At 44.5% G+C, this 16,338-nt stretch overlaps 1 protein-coding gene across 10 annotated transcripts in view; it reads left to right on the forward strand.

The window, feature by feature from the left end:
* LOC126333709 (E3 ubiquitin-protein ligase lubel) overlaps positions 1-16,338 on the forward strand; it is a 460,123-nt gene that overhangs the window by 248,164 nt on the left and 195,621 nt on the right. For 9 of the 10 annotated variants that reach the window (XM_049996758.1, XM_049996757.1, XM_049996764.1 and 6 more), the window contains exons 6-7: positions 490-598; positions 12,039-12,298. The exons of the other annotated variant lie outside the window; for it this stretch is intronic. In XM_049996758.1, the coding sequence (XP_049852715.1) occupies positions 490-598; positions 12,039-12,298 (369 nt within the window). The remainder of the gene's footprint in view (positions 1-489; positions 599-12,038; positions 12,299-16,338) is intronic. 10 annotated transcript variants of the gene reach the window in all.

Genomic DNA, 16,338 nt, shown 5'->3' on the forward strand with positions numbered 1-16,338 from the left:
ATTATCTGATTAAAACCCTCTACACAAACTGAAAAATATGATCTTATTTGTCTGGTCTCCTCTAAATCATAGTAAGGGAGCAGTTGATATCGCCAGGTACTGATGTGACTGATGGACCACCATGCAGACAGAAGAATAGTTAACCTTTCATGAAAACAGATGGATCCATAAATAGCTGAATGAAAATATAATGTTCAAATGAGAAGTATAATATGAAAGTTTAGATTAATATACCTGTAGCACTGGAACCACAGATGAAAATTTGTGTAAGCTGTTTAATTGTGTGATTTGCTAGGAATCATGTATACATAATTTTCATGCCAATTTATAATACTAGTGCAAATTATTCTCTACTAATCATCATTAAATCTGCCAGGAAATAATTCTGGCATTTGTTTCTTTAGCATGGTGATCCCATGTTACGGTGTGACTGAGAAATTCAACTCGTTTTGTACTTGGATACACTGTTTTTTATCTTGTTTAAATTAGGGCCCACCATTGCCAAAGAAGGAATTTTCTATCAAGGATAAAATGGGAAGCCTAAGGAGGATAATGAGTACTCGACCTCTTCCTGAAACGCCAAACAACAAAGTTCAATGTAAGAGCACTTATTACAGTGGTAAGACATATGTTATAAGGAAGATATGTTTAAAGTAATTACAATTTTTGCTTGAGATTGCTCCACTATACAGCAAAAGGAACAAAAATACTAACATTTTGAATCAAATTATTTTCAGCATACTGTAATTTTTATTAATATAGTGTGTGAGTGAATACTAATGATTCAGTTCTAAAAGAAGTAGTTGAAGAAGTTTCAAGATTTAGTTTGTTTTTCTGAGTTGTGTAAATGTGATATTCTTGCAAATTTGTATTTTTATTTGAAACTATTGATAAATGGTGTTGCTTATGACTAGATAGATGAAAAGAAGGTACTTGAGAAATACTGGTAAGCAAAATACACCTGCTCTCAGTAATTATTTCAACAACAATAAAATAATACATATTTGTAGAGATGTATCTCACTGGCATTGAATCACACACGCACACACACACACACACACACACACACACACACACACACACACACACACACATAGATACCTAAGCTTGTGTCAGTAGGAGAAAGGGAAAACTAAAATGATAGTAATACCAGGAAAAGACGCCACAACCATAAATGTGGATGGTTATACTTTAATCAAAATCAGTGACACACTTTAGGTGCCTATAAAGGTTTTTATATGTGTCTAATAGAACTAAGGACTGCTTCAAGAAAGGCACTAACCAGTACCTTTTTCTGTTGGTCCTACTGATACTGGATGGTTCTTATTAGTCTGCATAAATAAATAATATACAACAGACAACTAGTTCATTTGAATAAATCCATATGTTAACAATTTGAACATTTTGATATTTTTAGCAGTGGTCAATACTGATTGAACCAACAGCATATGATGCAGAGTGATACACACTGGTCTACATAATGAGTTTCGGTATCAGTAGATCTTAACATTTTGTCAGGATTCCAAATGAAGAGTATCTGCTAAGTACAACTTCAGCTTCATAATGGTCTTCCTTTTCTTAACTGTGTGAAAATTTTACAGCTTGTGTATACGAGATTAGTGATGAAAATGATATAGACAGCTCGCCTGTTCCTTTTCAAGCAGTGAATGACAAAAAAGACCTTTGAAATATTAAGTGACAATCAGTTCAAAATATCTTTGCTCTTGTCTTTTTCAGATTGTTTTGATTTACGTTTTCTTTCTGTTACTTTATCTTCATTAATCAAATATCTGTTTAATACTTCACTGCAATAGCTCCAAACCTTGAAGATACTGTATTACCATTATTATAATACAGTTGAGATAATGAATCTCATTGTTGATGTATAAGGTTGTGACCAACATCATATCATTCATACAATTATTTTGAATGTTATAGGTTGATAACATGATATAACTTCTGAGTCAATTACTTGAGTCAGAACGCATTACCCTGTGTAGTGACACATGGTGCTGCAAGTATGGTCAAATTTAGTTTCCATATTCTGAGGGTGTTTATTCTCTTGTAACACTTTAACTATTGGTACATTTTAAATATTCAAAATACTTTTTGGTGGCAACCAATACATTTAAACTGTCTGTTTTGATACCTGTTATTCCACCAAGGGTTTTATATTTCCAAAGAACATATTTTAGAGAGCCATACGAAACTTGTCAAGCACAGCGTTTCCTAGTTGGACATAATAACATTGCTTGTCTCATGCAGCTTCTTAAAGAAGTCTACATGGACAAAAATAAATTACGATATATTTAAGACGGAATATCTTAGATTTGATAGTGTATTCCTTCAGTATTTGTTTCAGAATAAACACTGCAATTACTCTAAAATTGATGTGACTTCTGAAATTTTCCCGGCGTATTTGTTCTTCTAATAATTTCCGGGTATCCAGCCGGATCCCGCTGCATACCCGGAAATTATTAGAAGGACTCTAAAATTGGTTTGTAAAATATCATAACATTCTTCCAAGCTTTTCCTTACGAATTATAGATCAGTTAGCTTACTGGTAAAAAGTAGACAAACATGTGGCACTCATTATTAGGCATCATTCCAGGATTTAGATGAGTGATGGGTTTAAATTCTTATTCAGTCATCCACATTTTGGTTATCTGCAGTTTCCCTAAATTACTTCTCATAATTTCCAGAATGGTTCCTTTAAGAAAGCTACAGCCAATGTCCTTCTGAACTTGGTGGTGGTGGTGCATGATAAATGTGTATATGACATCTAGTAGTAATTTCAACGAAATAAATTGTGTGTTAAAAATTCTGCTTAAACACAGTTAAATTATTTGACAGTTGCTCACCATTAGTTACAGATATTATCAAGGTCTCAGTTAATACAGTTGCCAGGATGTCAAAATATGATAAAAAAGTTTTACCAAATACACAAATTTCTTTATATTAATTCGATAGGAGATCCTTAGCATAAACAGTTTAGCCGAACACTCAGTGAATTGTAATGGCAAGAATCAGTATCCTCTGCATACCAATGCAGTAAGCTGAACATCTATAGTGTAGCACGATGTACATCTGTTTGGATTAATCTCCACAACGTTGTTAGAATGTTCTAGAGATATATGGCCCAGCTGATCCATCCATACAATTTTAAGAGTGGGAAGGATCAGTGAAAAATGAAACAAACAACGCGAAAAATTGGGGAAAATCGTTTCACTATCTCAGAACAACAGTGTTCCTCCGCCACAAGCCCTTCTGAAAACCTATGCAATGAATTATTATGTGGACCTCAAGCACAGGGACCTCAAATCATGTGATCCTCGCTGAGGGATTATTATCGGGCTCAGTTTGTTTTATTGTTTACCACAATGTAGACGCCAAAATCACTTAATTAAAGTACCATACTCTGAGGGATTGTCTACATACACAGCAGCCAACACATGCTGAAGTTCCTTGGTGTCTTTCATGTCTAACACAGGAAACAAATCACCCCTCGAGCTTCCATCTTTTCAAGAGAATTATATCATCTTTGATTTGGTAGTCAGTCAGTATTTTTACCATTTAGTAAAATTTTATGACTTGACAAGAGCTTTAGATTCTGTGAACTGTTATCTCATGTAGAAGATACAATGTGTTAGATTAATTGACATAAGTTTATAGTTTTTATCTTTTCTGTTTCGCAGAAAACAGTTTATCAGTTACATGTCGATTACATAGCAACAGGCACTCGTAATTGGAAGTAATAAGAGTTTTGATTTTGGTCTTAAGTTGTTTATGATATACATGAATTGTTAGAAGAAATAAATTTGTTATTTTTGCAGTTGATGCTGTATAGGAATAAATAATAGTGCCATTTCCCTTACAGAAATGTCTGAAATATCAGCAGATAATTCAAGCCAAAGGGAATATTATTAACTTTTTGTTAGTCTCAAAACACGCAATTCATTAATTCACTCAAACAATGAAGCATAAGAAGCAGGAACAGCCAATATTTTGAGACAATAGATAGACTACAGTTTTAAAAAAACTCGCTATTTAGAATAAATGAAGCCTCTCACTTCAGATGTGTTTTCAGTATGCATTGTTTTTGCCCCATGGACTTTAAAAATGAAGAAGTCAGGTTAGTCTTCATGTTACTGTTTACTAATGAATTATGGAATAATTCCAAGGGCAGTGTTTTTAGAAGGGTATTTTAAGAATTATGTTTGCAGCTACTTCTGTAACATCATAGAGATTATCTATGTAAGTATTTAGTATTTTGACAAATGCTGCACAAAACTCAGACATATTATATATATATATATATATATATATATATATATATATATATATATATATATATTTGCTGTGAAATTCTTGAATATACATAAATTCTCAACGGGCCGGAATGCACTGAATGTCTTAAGGGTAATGTGGAAGATTTTAAGACTGACTTAAAACAAATTTCTCTTTGTCAACTCCTCGTACTTCATTAAAGCGTATCTTCAGAAAAACTATTAAAATCTATTTTTGATTTTATTTTTTTATTAACATTAGTGCTGCAATACAATAATATTTCGTAAAATAAAGTCATTTCATTACATTGTACTTAAATGCAGTGTAGGTGTTTGTCAACTTTCGTTTGTAACCACGGAAGACCACCAGTTTAATACAATTTGAAAGGAATGCACTATAAAATGTGAGCATCAAAACACTGCAGAGGCACTTGAGTGCTGCATTTGAGCCGAGTGTGAATAAACATTGTTTTTTGTAGCAGAGTGATTCCCAAATGTGCGAACTTTAAAATTAAAAGAGAGTCTGTAGACACTAAGAAAACTAAGAACATCCGTGAACGGTCACGAATGTAGGAATTGGTGACATTTTTAAGCGAAAACAGTGATAAAGTTTGAAGTTGTATTTAGCAAACCTCCATTTGGCAAGAGCAATACTGACGTTACAGTTTGACATACGCAGCTATCACCCGGCAAGGCGAACTGAAGACCTGGTCAGGGCAGCACTGTCGTGTTTACACTTGAGTGACATGGAAAATGGGCAGTGTAGCGCACACTCAGGTACCTGCTGCCAGGCGCCGCACGCCTGTACGCCAATATCCGACGTAGTCCAACAGTTATTGACCAGCGCCTTTGTATGACAATAGGCCTTGCACACTATAAGTGTCTGATAGCACGTTTCGTCTCAGTAGAGCACCGGCCACATTAATCATGATTCCTTAGTTTCTCCAAAAAATGTAATGAGACCACTTCTTGAATTATCAGCCGAATCGTGGCGGCATTGTGTTGGCGCAAAGTTTCGACGAATTGCATACTCGTCATCTTGAGGGAACGTGTTAGGTTGAGGTCCAGCTGGTTCCTTTACAGCCTCTGGACCGCAGACTCTGCCGAGGGCCCAACAGAAACCACTGACACGGCAAAGCACCTTTATTCTGTTGAGGTCCAGCTGGTTCCTTTACAGCCTCTGGACCGCAGACTCTGCCGAGGGCCCAACAGAAACCACTGACACGGCAAAGCACCTTTGTTCTGTTGACGTCCAGCTGGTTCCTTTACAGCCTCTGGACCGCAGACTCTGCCGAGGGCCCAACAGAAACCACTGACACGGCAAAGCACCTTTGTTCTGTTGACGTCCAGCTGGTTCCTTTACAGCCTCTGGACCGCAGACTCTGCCGAGGGCCCAACAGAAACCACTGACACGGCAAAGCACCTTTGTTCTGTTGACGTCCAGCTGGTTCCTTTACAGCCTCTGGACCGCAGACTCTGCCGAGGGCCCAACAGAAACCACTGACACGGCAAAGCACCTTTGTTCTGTTGACGTCCAGCTGGTTCCTTTACAGCCTCTGGACCGCAGACTCTGCCGAGGGCCCAACAGAAACCACTGACACGGCAAAGCATCTTTGTTCTGTTGAGGTCCAGCTGGTTCCTTTGCAGCCTCTGGACTGCAGACTCTGCCGAGGGCCCAACAGAAACCACTGACACGGCAAAGCACCTTTGTTCTGTTGACGTCCAGCTGGTTCCTTTACAGCCTCTGGACCGCAGACTCTGCCGAGGGCCCAATAGAAACCACTGACACGGCAAAGCACCTTTGTTCTGTTGAGGTCCAGCTGGTTCCTTTACAGCCTCTGGACCGCAGACTCTGCCGAGGGCCCAACAGAAACCACTGACACGGCAAAGCACCTTTGTTCTGTTGAGGTCCAGCTGGTTCCTTTACAGCCTCTGGACCGCAGACTCTGCCGAGGGCCCAACAGAAACCACTGACACGGCAAAGCACCTTTGTTCTGTTGACGTCCAGCTGGTTCCTTTACAGCCTCTGGACCGCAGACTCTGCCGAGGGCCCAACAGAAACCACTGACACGGCAAAGCACCTTTGTTCTGTTGACGTCCAGCTGGTTCCTTTACAGCCTCTGGACCGCAGACTCTGCCGAGGGCCCAACAGAAACCACTGACACGGCAAAGCACCTTTGTTCTGTTGAGGTCCAGCTGGTTCCTTTGCAGCCTCTGGACTGCAGACTCTGCCGAGGGCCCAACAGAAACCACTGACACGGCAAAGCACCTTTGTTCTGTTGACGTCCAGCTGGTTCCTTTACAGCCTCTGGACCGCAGACTCTGCCGAGGGCCCAATAGAAACCACTGACACGGCAAAGCACCTTTGTTCTGTTGAGGTCCAGCTGGTTCCTTTACAGCCTCTGGACCGCAGACTCTGCCGAGGGCCCAACAGAAACCACTGACACGGCAAAGCACCTTTGTTCTGTTGAGGTCCAGCTGGTTCCTTTACAGCCTCTGGACCGCAGACTCTGCCGAGGGCCCAACAGAAACCACTGACACGGCAAAGCACCTTTGTTCTGTTGGGTCCTCGGCAGAGTATGCGGTCCAGCCGCTGTAAAGGAACCAGCTGGACCTCAACCCAACACGTTGCCTCAAGATGACGTAGGCATTTCGTCGAAATGTTGCGATAATACTACGCCACGTCTTGGCTGATAGCCCGAGAAGATTTCATTAATAAAATTCGCTGAGAAAGCTTTCATTCGTTGTCTATAAAACGTAGACCTGGCTTTAGTGCCGCGGCACAGCATTAGAAACAAAGATGCTGTGCCGTGCCCGGATTTCTGAGACTGGGTCATCAAGGAGGCAATAGAAATAACAGTTCGTGACGATGTCAGTCGTGAAAGTGTTTTTCAGCTGAGCTGAGTATGGGACGCTGCGTTAGAAAGTCAGGAACGCTTTCATGTGAAAACAGAGGAAGCAGCGGACGGAATAGGTACACCAAGACTCGACGCCCGGACCCTTCACCGACCAGCCGCCCCTCCCCCCAACCCTCTGCTCTTTGCACCGCCAGGTACGACATCTCTTCCAGAGGCAATGACGTGCCTATCCGTTGGGCCTTCGGCAAAGGAATCTGCGGTTCAGCGACTATAAATGAACTAAACTGACACTAACCCGACACTTCGCCTGATGATGACGAATAGGTAACTCATGTATATGTCGCGACAATACGACGCCACCCTCCGGCTGAAAACCAGAGAAGATTTTACTTGATATTGGATATACTTTCCATAGGATTTATAGAATATGATATGACTGTAGAATGAAGAGCGAGCAGGCGAGTCTCTGCCCACACAGCTGTCACAAAACAATTGTACCCGCCGTTCCTCTGCGAACATTATAAATCTGTGGGGGCGGAGAGCACAGACACCTCTAGGGAGTGTTCATTTTCCACTAAATGAAATACACATATTAGTAATAGGAGGAGCATTGTACTGATTTATTCGTCCCATAATTAATGGTGCGCCATTTGACTCTTCATTACAGTTTCAACTATATGGTAGTTTGCTCTAACCCTAGTTAGCAGGACAATCAGGAAAACAGTGACTCCTACACAGTACTGCTTATTGACCCAAATGTGTGGGCGACCGATAAGGAGGACAGCGGTTGAGGACATGGTTTCTGTGGAAGGATGGTGTAAACACTACTGATATCTAGAGGCAACTGTGTGTGGAGAGTGCGCACTAACGCGGAAAATGCTCTTGCAACAAGACAGCGCTTGTCCCCACACGAGTAGGAAAACCAAGGCTGCAATAGCTGAAGTTGGATTTCAGATACTGCTACACCGAACCGTATTCTCCTGACTTGGCCTGTTCTGACTGCCACTTATTCGGGGCAATAAAAAAAAAACTTCTGCATAGACATCATTTTGCAAAAATTCAGCAAACGCGAGCAGTTGCTCTGCAGTGGGTGCGACATATTCCAGAAAATGGTTCGAGGACAGTCTGGAGAAGCTGAAGGAACCAAGTTAGGAGAATACGATGGCTGCGGCAGTGTACGGAACGCCATTTCAGTGACGGCAGCTGTGGTTTTCCGACTCGTATGGGGACGAGGCTTGTCGTGTTGCAAGAGTACTTTCCGCAACGGTGCACACTCTCCACACGTTGCCACCAGTTGCCTCTGAATATCCGCAGTGTTTACACCCTCCTACGACGGAAAGCACATCGTGTAGCGCTGTCGATTCTGAATACACTCCAGTTGTCCGCTCACGTAACGACAGCAATTGAGAAAATGGGCTATGCTGTGCAAGGATCACACTTATACTGATTTTCCCGCCATCTGCGATTAGACCAAACTGCTACATACCTGAACTGTGATGACGAGTCAAATGGCGCACGATTAATGGTGGGAAAAAAGAGTAAAGTGTAAATCAATATGGAATGGTCTCGTACATCTAATGCTAGAAACACAAACGAACGCAATCTACCTAAACTGCTGCTGAGTGCCTTTTACGTCTCATCGGGCAATTGATTCACAGACATAGGAAGCTGTAGCGTTCCTCCAGGAAAGGACAGTTTCGTCAATATAAGAGCTCACTCTTCAGTTTGCAGCCAGACTACGAGGTATGCGAGAAAAGTAATGAGACTGATCTTTTATGTAGGAAAGGATTTTTTTTAATTTTCTTCTAAACAAAGTAGTTCCTTATGCCAGCTGTACACCGGCGGAGTTGTTGTTCCCATTTTTGGGTGCGTCGCTGAAAGGCTTCAACTGGTAGGACTTTTAACATGTCGGCCACACTCTTTTGGATGTTCTCCAGAGTACCAAACTGATGTCCTTTTGAGACATTTTTCCATTCCGAAAAAATCCGGTAGGTCCGCTGTTGTTTTCTATCTACTTAAATGATCTTTAGGATAGGGTGAATAGCAATGTGCGGTTGTTTGCTGATGATGCTGTGGTGTACGGGAAGGTGTCGTTGTTGAGTGACTGTAGGAGGATACAAGATGACTTGGACAGGATTTGTGATTGGTGTAAAGAGTGGCAGCTAGCTATGAATATAGATAAATGTAAATCAATGCAGATGAATAGGAAAAAGAATCCTGCAATGTTTGAATACTCCATTAGTAGTGTAGCGCTTGACACAGTCACGTCGATTAAATACACTCCTGGAAATTAAGTAAGAACACTGTGAATTCATTGTCCCAGGAAGGGGAAACTTTATTGACACATTCCTGGGGTCAGATCACATGATCACACTGACGGAACCACAGGCACATAGACACAGGCAACAGAGCATGCACAATGTCGGCACTAGTACAGTGTATATCCACCTTTCGCAGCAATGCAGGCTGCTATTCACCCATGGAGACGATCGTAGAGATGCTGGATGTAGTCCTGTGGAACGGCTTGCCATGCCATTTCCACCTGGCGCCTCAGTTGGACCAGCGTTCGTGCTGGACGTGCAGACCGCGTGAGACGACGCTTCATCCAGTCCCAAACATGCTCAATGGGGGACAGATCCGGAGATCTTGCTGGCCAGGGTAGTTGACTTACACCTTCTAGAGCACGTTGGGTGGCACGGGATACATGCGGACGTGCATTGTCCTGTTGGAACAGCAAGTTACCTTGCCGGTCTAGGAATGGTAGAACGATGGGTTCGATGACGGTTTGGATGTACCGTGCACTATTCAGTGTCCCCTCGACGATCACCAGAGGTGTACGGCCAGTGTAGGAGATCGCTCCCCACACCATGATGCCGGGTGTTGGCCCTGTGTGCCTCGGTCGTATGCAGTCCTGATTGTCGCGCTCACCTGCACGGCGCCAAACACGCATACGACCATCATTGGCACCAAGGCAGAAGCGACTCTCATCGCTGAAGACGACACGTCTCCATTCGTCCCTCCATTCACGCCTGTCGCGACTCCACTGGAGGCGGGCTGCACGATGTTGGGGCGTGAGCGGAAGACGGCCTAACGGTGTGCGGGACCGTAGCCCAGCTTCATGGAGACGGTTGCGAATGGTCCTCGCCGATACCCCAGGAGCAACAGTGTCCCTAATTTGCTGGGAAGTGGCGGTGCGGTCCCCTACGGCACTGCGTAGGTTCCTACGGTCTTGGCGTGCATCCGTGCGTCGCTGCGGTCCGGTCCCAGGTCGACGGGCACGTGCACCTTCCGCCGACCACTGGCGACAACATCGATGTACTGTGGAGACCTCACGCCCCACGTGTTGAGCAATTCGGCGGTACGTCCACCCGGCCTCCCGCATGCCCACTATACGCCCTCGCTCACAGTCCGTCAACTGCACATACGGTTCACGTCCACGCTGTCGCGGCATGCTACCAGTGTTAAAGACTGCGATGGAGCTCCGTATGCCACGGCAAACTGGCTGACACTGACGGCGGCGGTGCACAAATGCTGCGCAGGTAGCGCCATTCGACGGCCAACACCGCGGTTCCTGGTGTGTCCGCTGTGCCGTGCGTGTGATCATTGCTTGTACAGCCCTCTCGCAGTGTCCGGAGCAAGTATGGTGGGTCTGACACACCGGTGTCAATGTGTTCTTTTTTCCATTTCCAGGAGTGTATTTGAGCGTAACATTGCAGAGCGATATGAAGTGGGACAAGCATGTGATGGCAGTTGTGGGGAAGGTGGATAGTCGTCTTCGGTTCATTGGTAGAATTTTGGGAAGATGTGGTTCATCTGTAAAGGAGACCGCTTATAAAACACTAATACGACCTATTCTTGAGTACTGGTCGAGCGTTTGGGATCCTTATCAGGTCGGATTGAGGGAGGACATAGAAGCAATTCAGAGGCGGGCTGCTAGACTTGTTACTGGTAGGTTTGATCATCACACGAGTATTATGGAAATGCTTCAGGAACTCGGGTGGGAGTCTCTAGAGGAAAGGTGGCGTTCTTTTTGTGAATCGCTACTGAGGAAATTTAGAGAACCGGCATTTGAGGCTAACTGCAGTACAATTTCACTGCCGCGAACTTACATTTCGCGGACAGACCATAAAGATAAGATAAGAGAGACTAGGGCTCGTAAGAGGCATGTAGGCAGTCATTTTTCCCTCGTTCTGTTTGGGAGTGGAACAGGGAGGGAAGATGGTAGTTGTGGTACGATGTACCCTCCGCCACGCACCGTATGGTGGATTGCAGAGTATGTATGTAGGTGTAGATGTAGAAGAAAAGAATCACAAGGACTTAGTTCAGGTAAATAGAAGGGCTGTGGAACAACAGAAATGCCATTTGAGATGAAAAATTCAGTGATGGAATTGGGTTCGTAAAACACTTGGAGAAACAAGAGCATGCACACGTTCGACGTTTCATCGGCTTTTGAAGTTCATGATCTCCCTGGGCGAGGCTCATGTTTTAACGTGTTCTCAGCCTTCCGAAAATGATTTGTGCCAGCGAAATATTATGCTCTTGATAAGGAATATTTCCCATAGGCCTCTTTCAACTGTTGAAGAGTCACATTCGCAGATTCCCCAAGTTTTTAGCACGAAAGTTGATGGTATAACGTTGCTCAAAATCCCGCTGTTCAATTTTCGTGGCAGCTTCCTGATGAAGCTCTCAAAAATGACGTGACGGCCGTAAGGAGCTGAAACTCGGACCGAGCATCCGGAAGAGATGAACATACCAGTGTACACAAGTAGAAGAACACAGCCGTGCTACGGTCGCAGCGCTGTCAGTCTCATTACTTTTCGGGCAGACCTCGTGTTCCACTAACGTAATGTAAAGTGGCCGGAGCGGCGCACAGTGGAGAGACGGGTGCCCGCAGCGCCGAGCCCGCCGCCGCCGCCGCAGCTGGGCACCGCGCCGCCCGAGCACGCGCGCCACCCGACGGCGGACCGGCTGGGCGCGCTGCAGCAGCGCTACCGCCAGCACCAGGCGGCCATGCGCGCCACCACGCCCAACATCCCGCTCACCGTCGTCGAGATGAGCTCCGCCGACGACCGCGACCGCGCCTCCTCCAGGGGCCGGCAGTCGCGCAGCTCCAGCTTCCAGGCGCCCGCGCACGCCTTCAAGGAGCCGCAGCTGGTCAGTACTCTGCGCACTGCGAGTTCTCTTTCCCTTAGCCTCCTATCAGCCTCCTGTCTTATCATTCCACCGGAGAACACTACAAGGAAGTACAACATTGCAGCAAACGTAACAGACTATCTACACTACTGGCCATTAAAATAGCTACACCACGAAGATGACGTGCTACAGACGCGAAATTTAACCGACAGGAACAAGATGCTGTGATATGCAAATGATTAGCTTTCCAGAGCATTCACACAAGGTTGGCTCCGGGCGACACCTGCAACGTGCTGACATGCGGAAAGTTTCCAATCGATTTCTCATACACAAACAGCAGTTAACCGGCGTTGCCTGGTGAAACGTTGTTGTTCCTATCGCCATTGCGGTTTATCGTATCGCAACATTGCTGCTCGCGTTGGTCGAGATCCTATGACTGTTAGCAGAATATGGAATCGGTGCGTTCAGGAGGGTAATACGGAGCGCCGTGCTGGATCCCAACGGCCTCGAATCACAAGCAGACGAGATGACAGGCATCTTACCCGCATGGCAGTAACGGATCGTGCAGCCACGTCTCGATCCCTGAGCCAACAGATGGGGACGTTTGCAAGACAACAACCATCTGCACGAACAGTTCGACGACGTTTGCAGCAGCATGGACTATCAGCTCGCAGACCTCGGCTGCGGTTACCCTTGACGCTGCATCACAGACAGGAGGGCCTGCGATGGTGTACTCAAGGACGAACCTGGGTGCACGAATGGCAAAACGTCTTTTTTTCGGATGAATCCAGGTTCTGTTTACAGCATCATGATGGTCACATTCGTGTTTGGCGACATCACGGTGAACGCACATTGGAAGCATGTATTCGTCATCGCGACACTGGCGTATCACCCGGCGTGATGGTATGGGGTGCCATTGGTTACACGTCTCAGTCACCTCCTGTTCGCATTGACGGCACTTTGAACAGTGGACGTTACATTTCAGATGTGTTACGACCCGTGGCTCTACCCTTCATTCGATCCCTGCGAAACCCTACATTTCAGAAGGACAATGCACGACCGCATATTGCAGCTCCTGTACGGGCCATTCTGGGTACAGAAAATGTTCGACTGCTGCCCTGGCCAGCACATTCTCCAGCACCAATTGAAAACGTCTGATCAATGGTGACCGAACAACTGGCTCGTCACAATACGCCAGTCACTACTCTTGGTGAATTGTGGTATCGTGTTAAAGCTACATGGGCAGCTGTACCTGTACACGCCATCCAAGCTTTGTTTGACTCAATGCCCAGGCGTATCAAGGCGGTTATTACGGCCAGAGGTAGTTGTCCTGGGTACTGATTTCTCAGGATCTATGCACCCAAATTGCGTGGAAATGTAATCACATGTCAGTTCTAGTATAATATATTTGTCCAATGAATACCCGTGTATCAGGTGCATTTCTTCTTGGTGTAGCAATTTTAATGGCCAGTAGTGTACTATTTTTACTTTCTGATGTGTCCTGTGCACCCAGGTAAACGATGTAAAACAAGTTTATAAGTAGATAGACCTACATAAACAAAAGCTCCCTGGAGTAAGCCAATTGCAAGAACTTCTTGCACACGGTCCAGTCACATTAATGTGACCACCGCTTATATTCGATGTCAAACTGCAGCAACCACTCACAGACGTTAGGTGTCTGCGGCGGGTATGCAAAACGTGTCGGGGGACGCGGGAAACAGTGCAGCCGCCGTCGTTAAGTGGAAATGGAGCGATTTATCTGACCACCGAAAGAGGATGAACAATGGCATTTGGGCCAAGGGTGGAAGTATTTCCGAAACAGCTAACTGTTCGTCTTCCACCATTGTTAAATTACAACATGCACAGAAAAATAGAGTTATACAAAACTTTGGCCAAGTCAACTGTGGTGCACCTGACCATCCAGTTGAACCAAGGGGCTACGAACAGCGTCTTCTCAACGACCATTGCTCTTTATAGGACTCCACAGCAGGCTCCTGGATCGTGCATCCAAACTGACTGCTGGAAATTTGCGCGCCACTATCTCAACTGGACGTCCGCTAGGTGCCGACAGGTCACCTTTTTAGATGAATCACGTTTTATGCCCAACCGAACAGATGGCCGTTGGTTTCTATGGCCCTGTAACCATCTTCGGAAAAGTGCAGGCCGGAGGAGGGATTATTGTGGCCTGGAGAATATTTTCGTCCCATTCCCTGGATGATCTCGTCATTCTGGAGGGCAAAATGGATCAACACAAGTATACATCTCTCCTCGGTGACCACATCCATCCCTACGCGCAGTTGTTTTTCCTTGGCCAGATGACACTTACCAGCAGGACAAAGCGACATTTAATAGTGTACGTGCGTGGTTCGAAGAGCTCCATGATGACTTTACCGCAGACTCCACAGATTTAAACCCAATCGAGAATCCGTTGGACCATCTCGATAGGGCTGTTCGCGCCACGGATACTCAGCCTAGAAACATTGTGCAGCTCGCCACGGCTCTGGAGTCAGCATGGCCCCACAGTCCTCTCGGTACCTTCCAGAACCTCACTGACACTGTTCTCACAGCAGACTGTACTACAAAAGTGGCTATCCACGCTTTCGACAGTTGGTGATATTAATGTGACTGGACGGTGTATAAGTTCATCATATAAAATATTGGTCACCCTCTATAAAACAACACATTGGCCGATTTGGAGCGCAGCGGATGGTGTACAACTGGTAAAAAGTAGCCTAGCTCTGTAGTAAGTCATGGCAGTGAATTGGTATATGAGGCCTAACTCAGCCGTGGTAATTCGTGGCAGTGAAGTGATGTCTGTACTAGTCACTAGTAATAGTATCAGTGTAGTAAGTTGTGGAGACGTGACAAATGGTAGGAAGGAGCTGTCGTGTTGCTCGTGCCCATCACTATACCATGACTGAAGTTGCTCGATTTCTTGGTATACAAAGGGGAAGCGTACAATGTGTCTACAAGAAATCGCGTACCACTCGCAGCCACATAACATGGATTAAGAGCAGTGATCCAGGTTGAATTTTCACTCTGCAGCGAAGTGTGCAGTGACTTGAAACTTACTCTTGGATTAAAATTGTGTGCCGGACCAGGAATCGAACTTAAGACCTTCGGCTTTCGCAGGCCAGTTTTTACCAACTGAGCTATCCAAGAACAACTAACGACACGACCTTACAGCTTTGTTTCATCTAGTACCTCATCTCCTACCTGTTAAGGCGTGTTGTGAGTCACCCTTAGATGGCTCAGTCGATAGAACACGTGCTCGCGAAATGAAAAGGTCTCAGGTTCGAGTACTGGCCTGGTACAAGTTTTAATCTGGCAAGAATTTTCGAGAACGGTGGTCCACAAAGGATCCTACCAGGCGGGACTGAAGATGAGTGTCACGCCTTGTCAGTGACAATCAGTTTAAAACCCTGCAGTTATTGCTATTGTCATTAGAGTTGCGATCCACCAAAACTATAGATCAGTAGTTTTGGTACAGTATATAAATAACGTACTGATTGATAGGATTACCGGTAGACCGGTTGTACTGGTAATATTGGTAGGTAAAGAAACGTAAGTGAAAGGGTGAGAGAGAAACTGGGAGCCGACGACTTCTGTTTGTTTTGAACATACTCAGAATCGCACATCGTTCAGTGTTAGCCCATTGCGTTTTATGTGCTTAAAAATATAAACTGCGTTTTATAAGTAATAAAAATTAGTTGATCGTGTAATTTCTGCGCTTTTGTGTAATCAAAGCAATTGCCTTTGTTGCAAGCACAATTGACATGCACAAACCTAAAAATATCTACATAATTATTGCTGGTTTGTAATCAATGGAACGTTCTTCATTATGATCAAAGGCAAGAGTTTCCTGTTATTGTAAGTGTGAAAGTTGTTTATGCCATGTTTTATATAATGTTTGATACGTTTATTTTTTTTTAAATTTTACCTTTTTTTGAAAAAAATGCGTTTTCTAGCGCTATATGATAAATCGGTATTTTCTTTTAGTTCAATATCTCTCTTTTTCACGTTACATATTAACAATTTTCGAATAAAACCTGAATTAAACA

Source organism: Schistocerca gregaria, chromosome 2 (genome assembly GCF_023897955.1).
Source record: "Schistocerca gregaria isolate iqSchGreg1 chromosome 2, iqSchGreg1.2, whole genome shotgun sequence".
In the NCBI taxonomy this organism is placed as follows: Eukaryota; Metazoa; Arthropoda; class Insecta; order Orthoptera; family Acrididae; genus Schistocerca; species Schistocerca gregaria.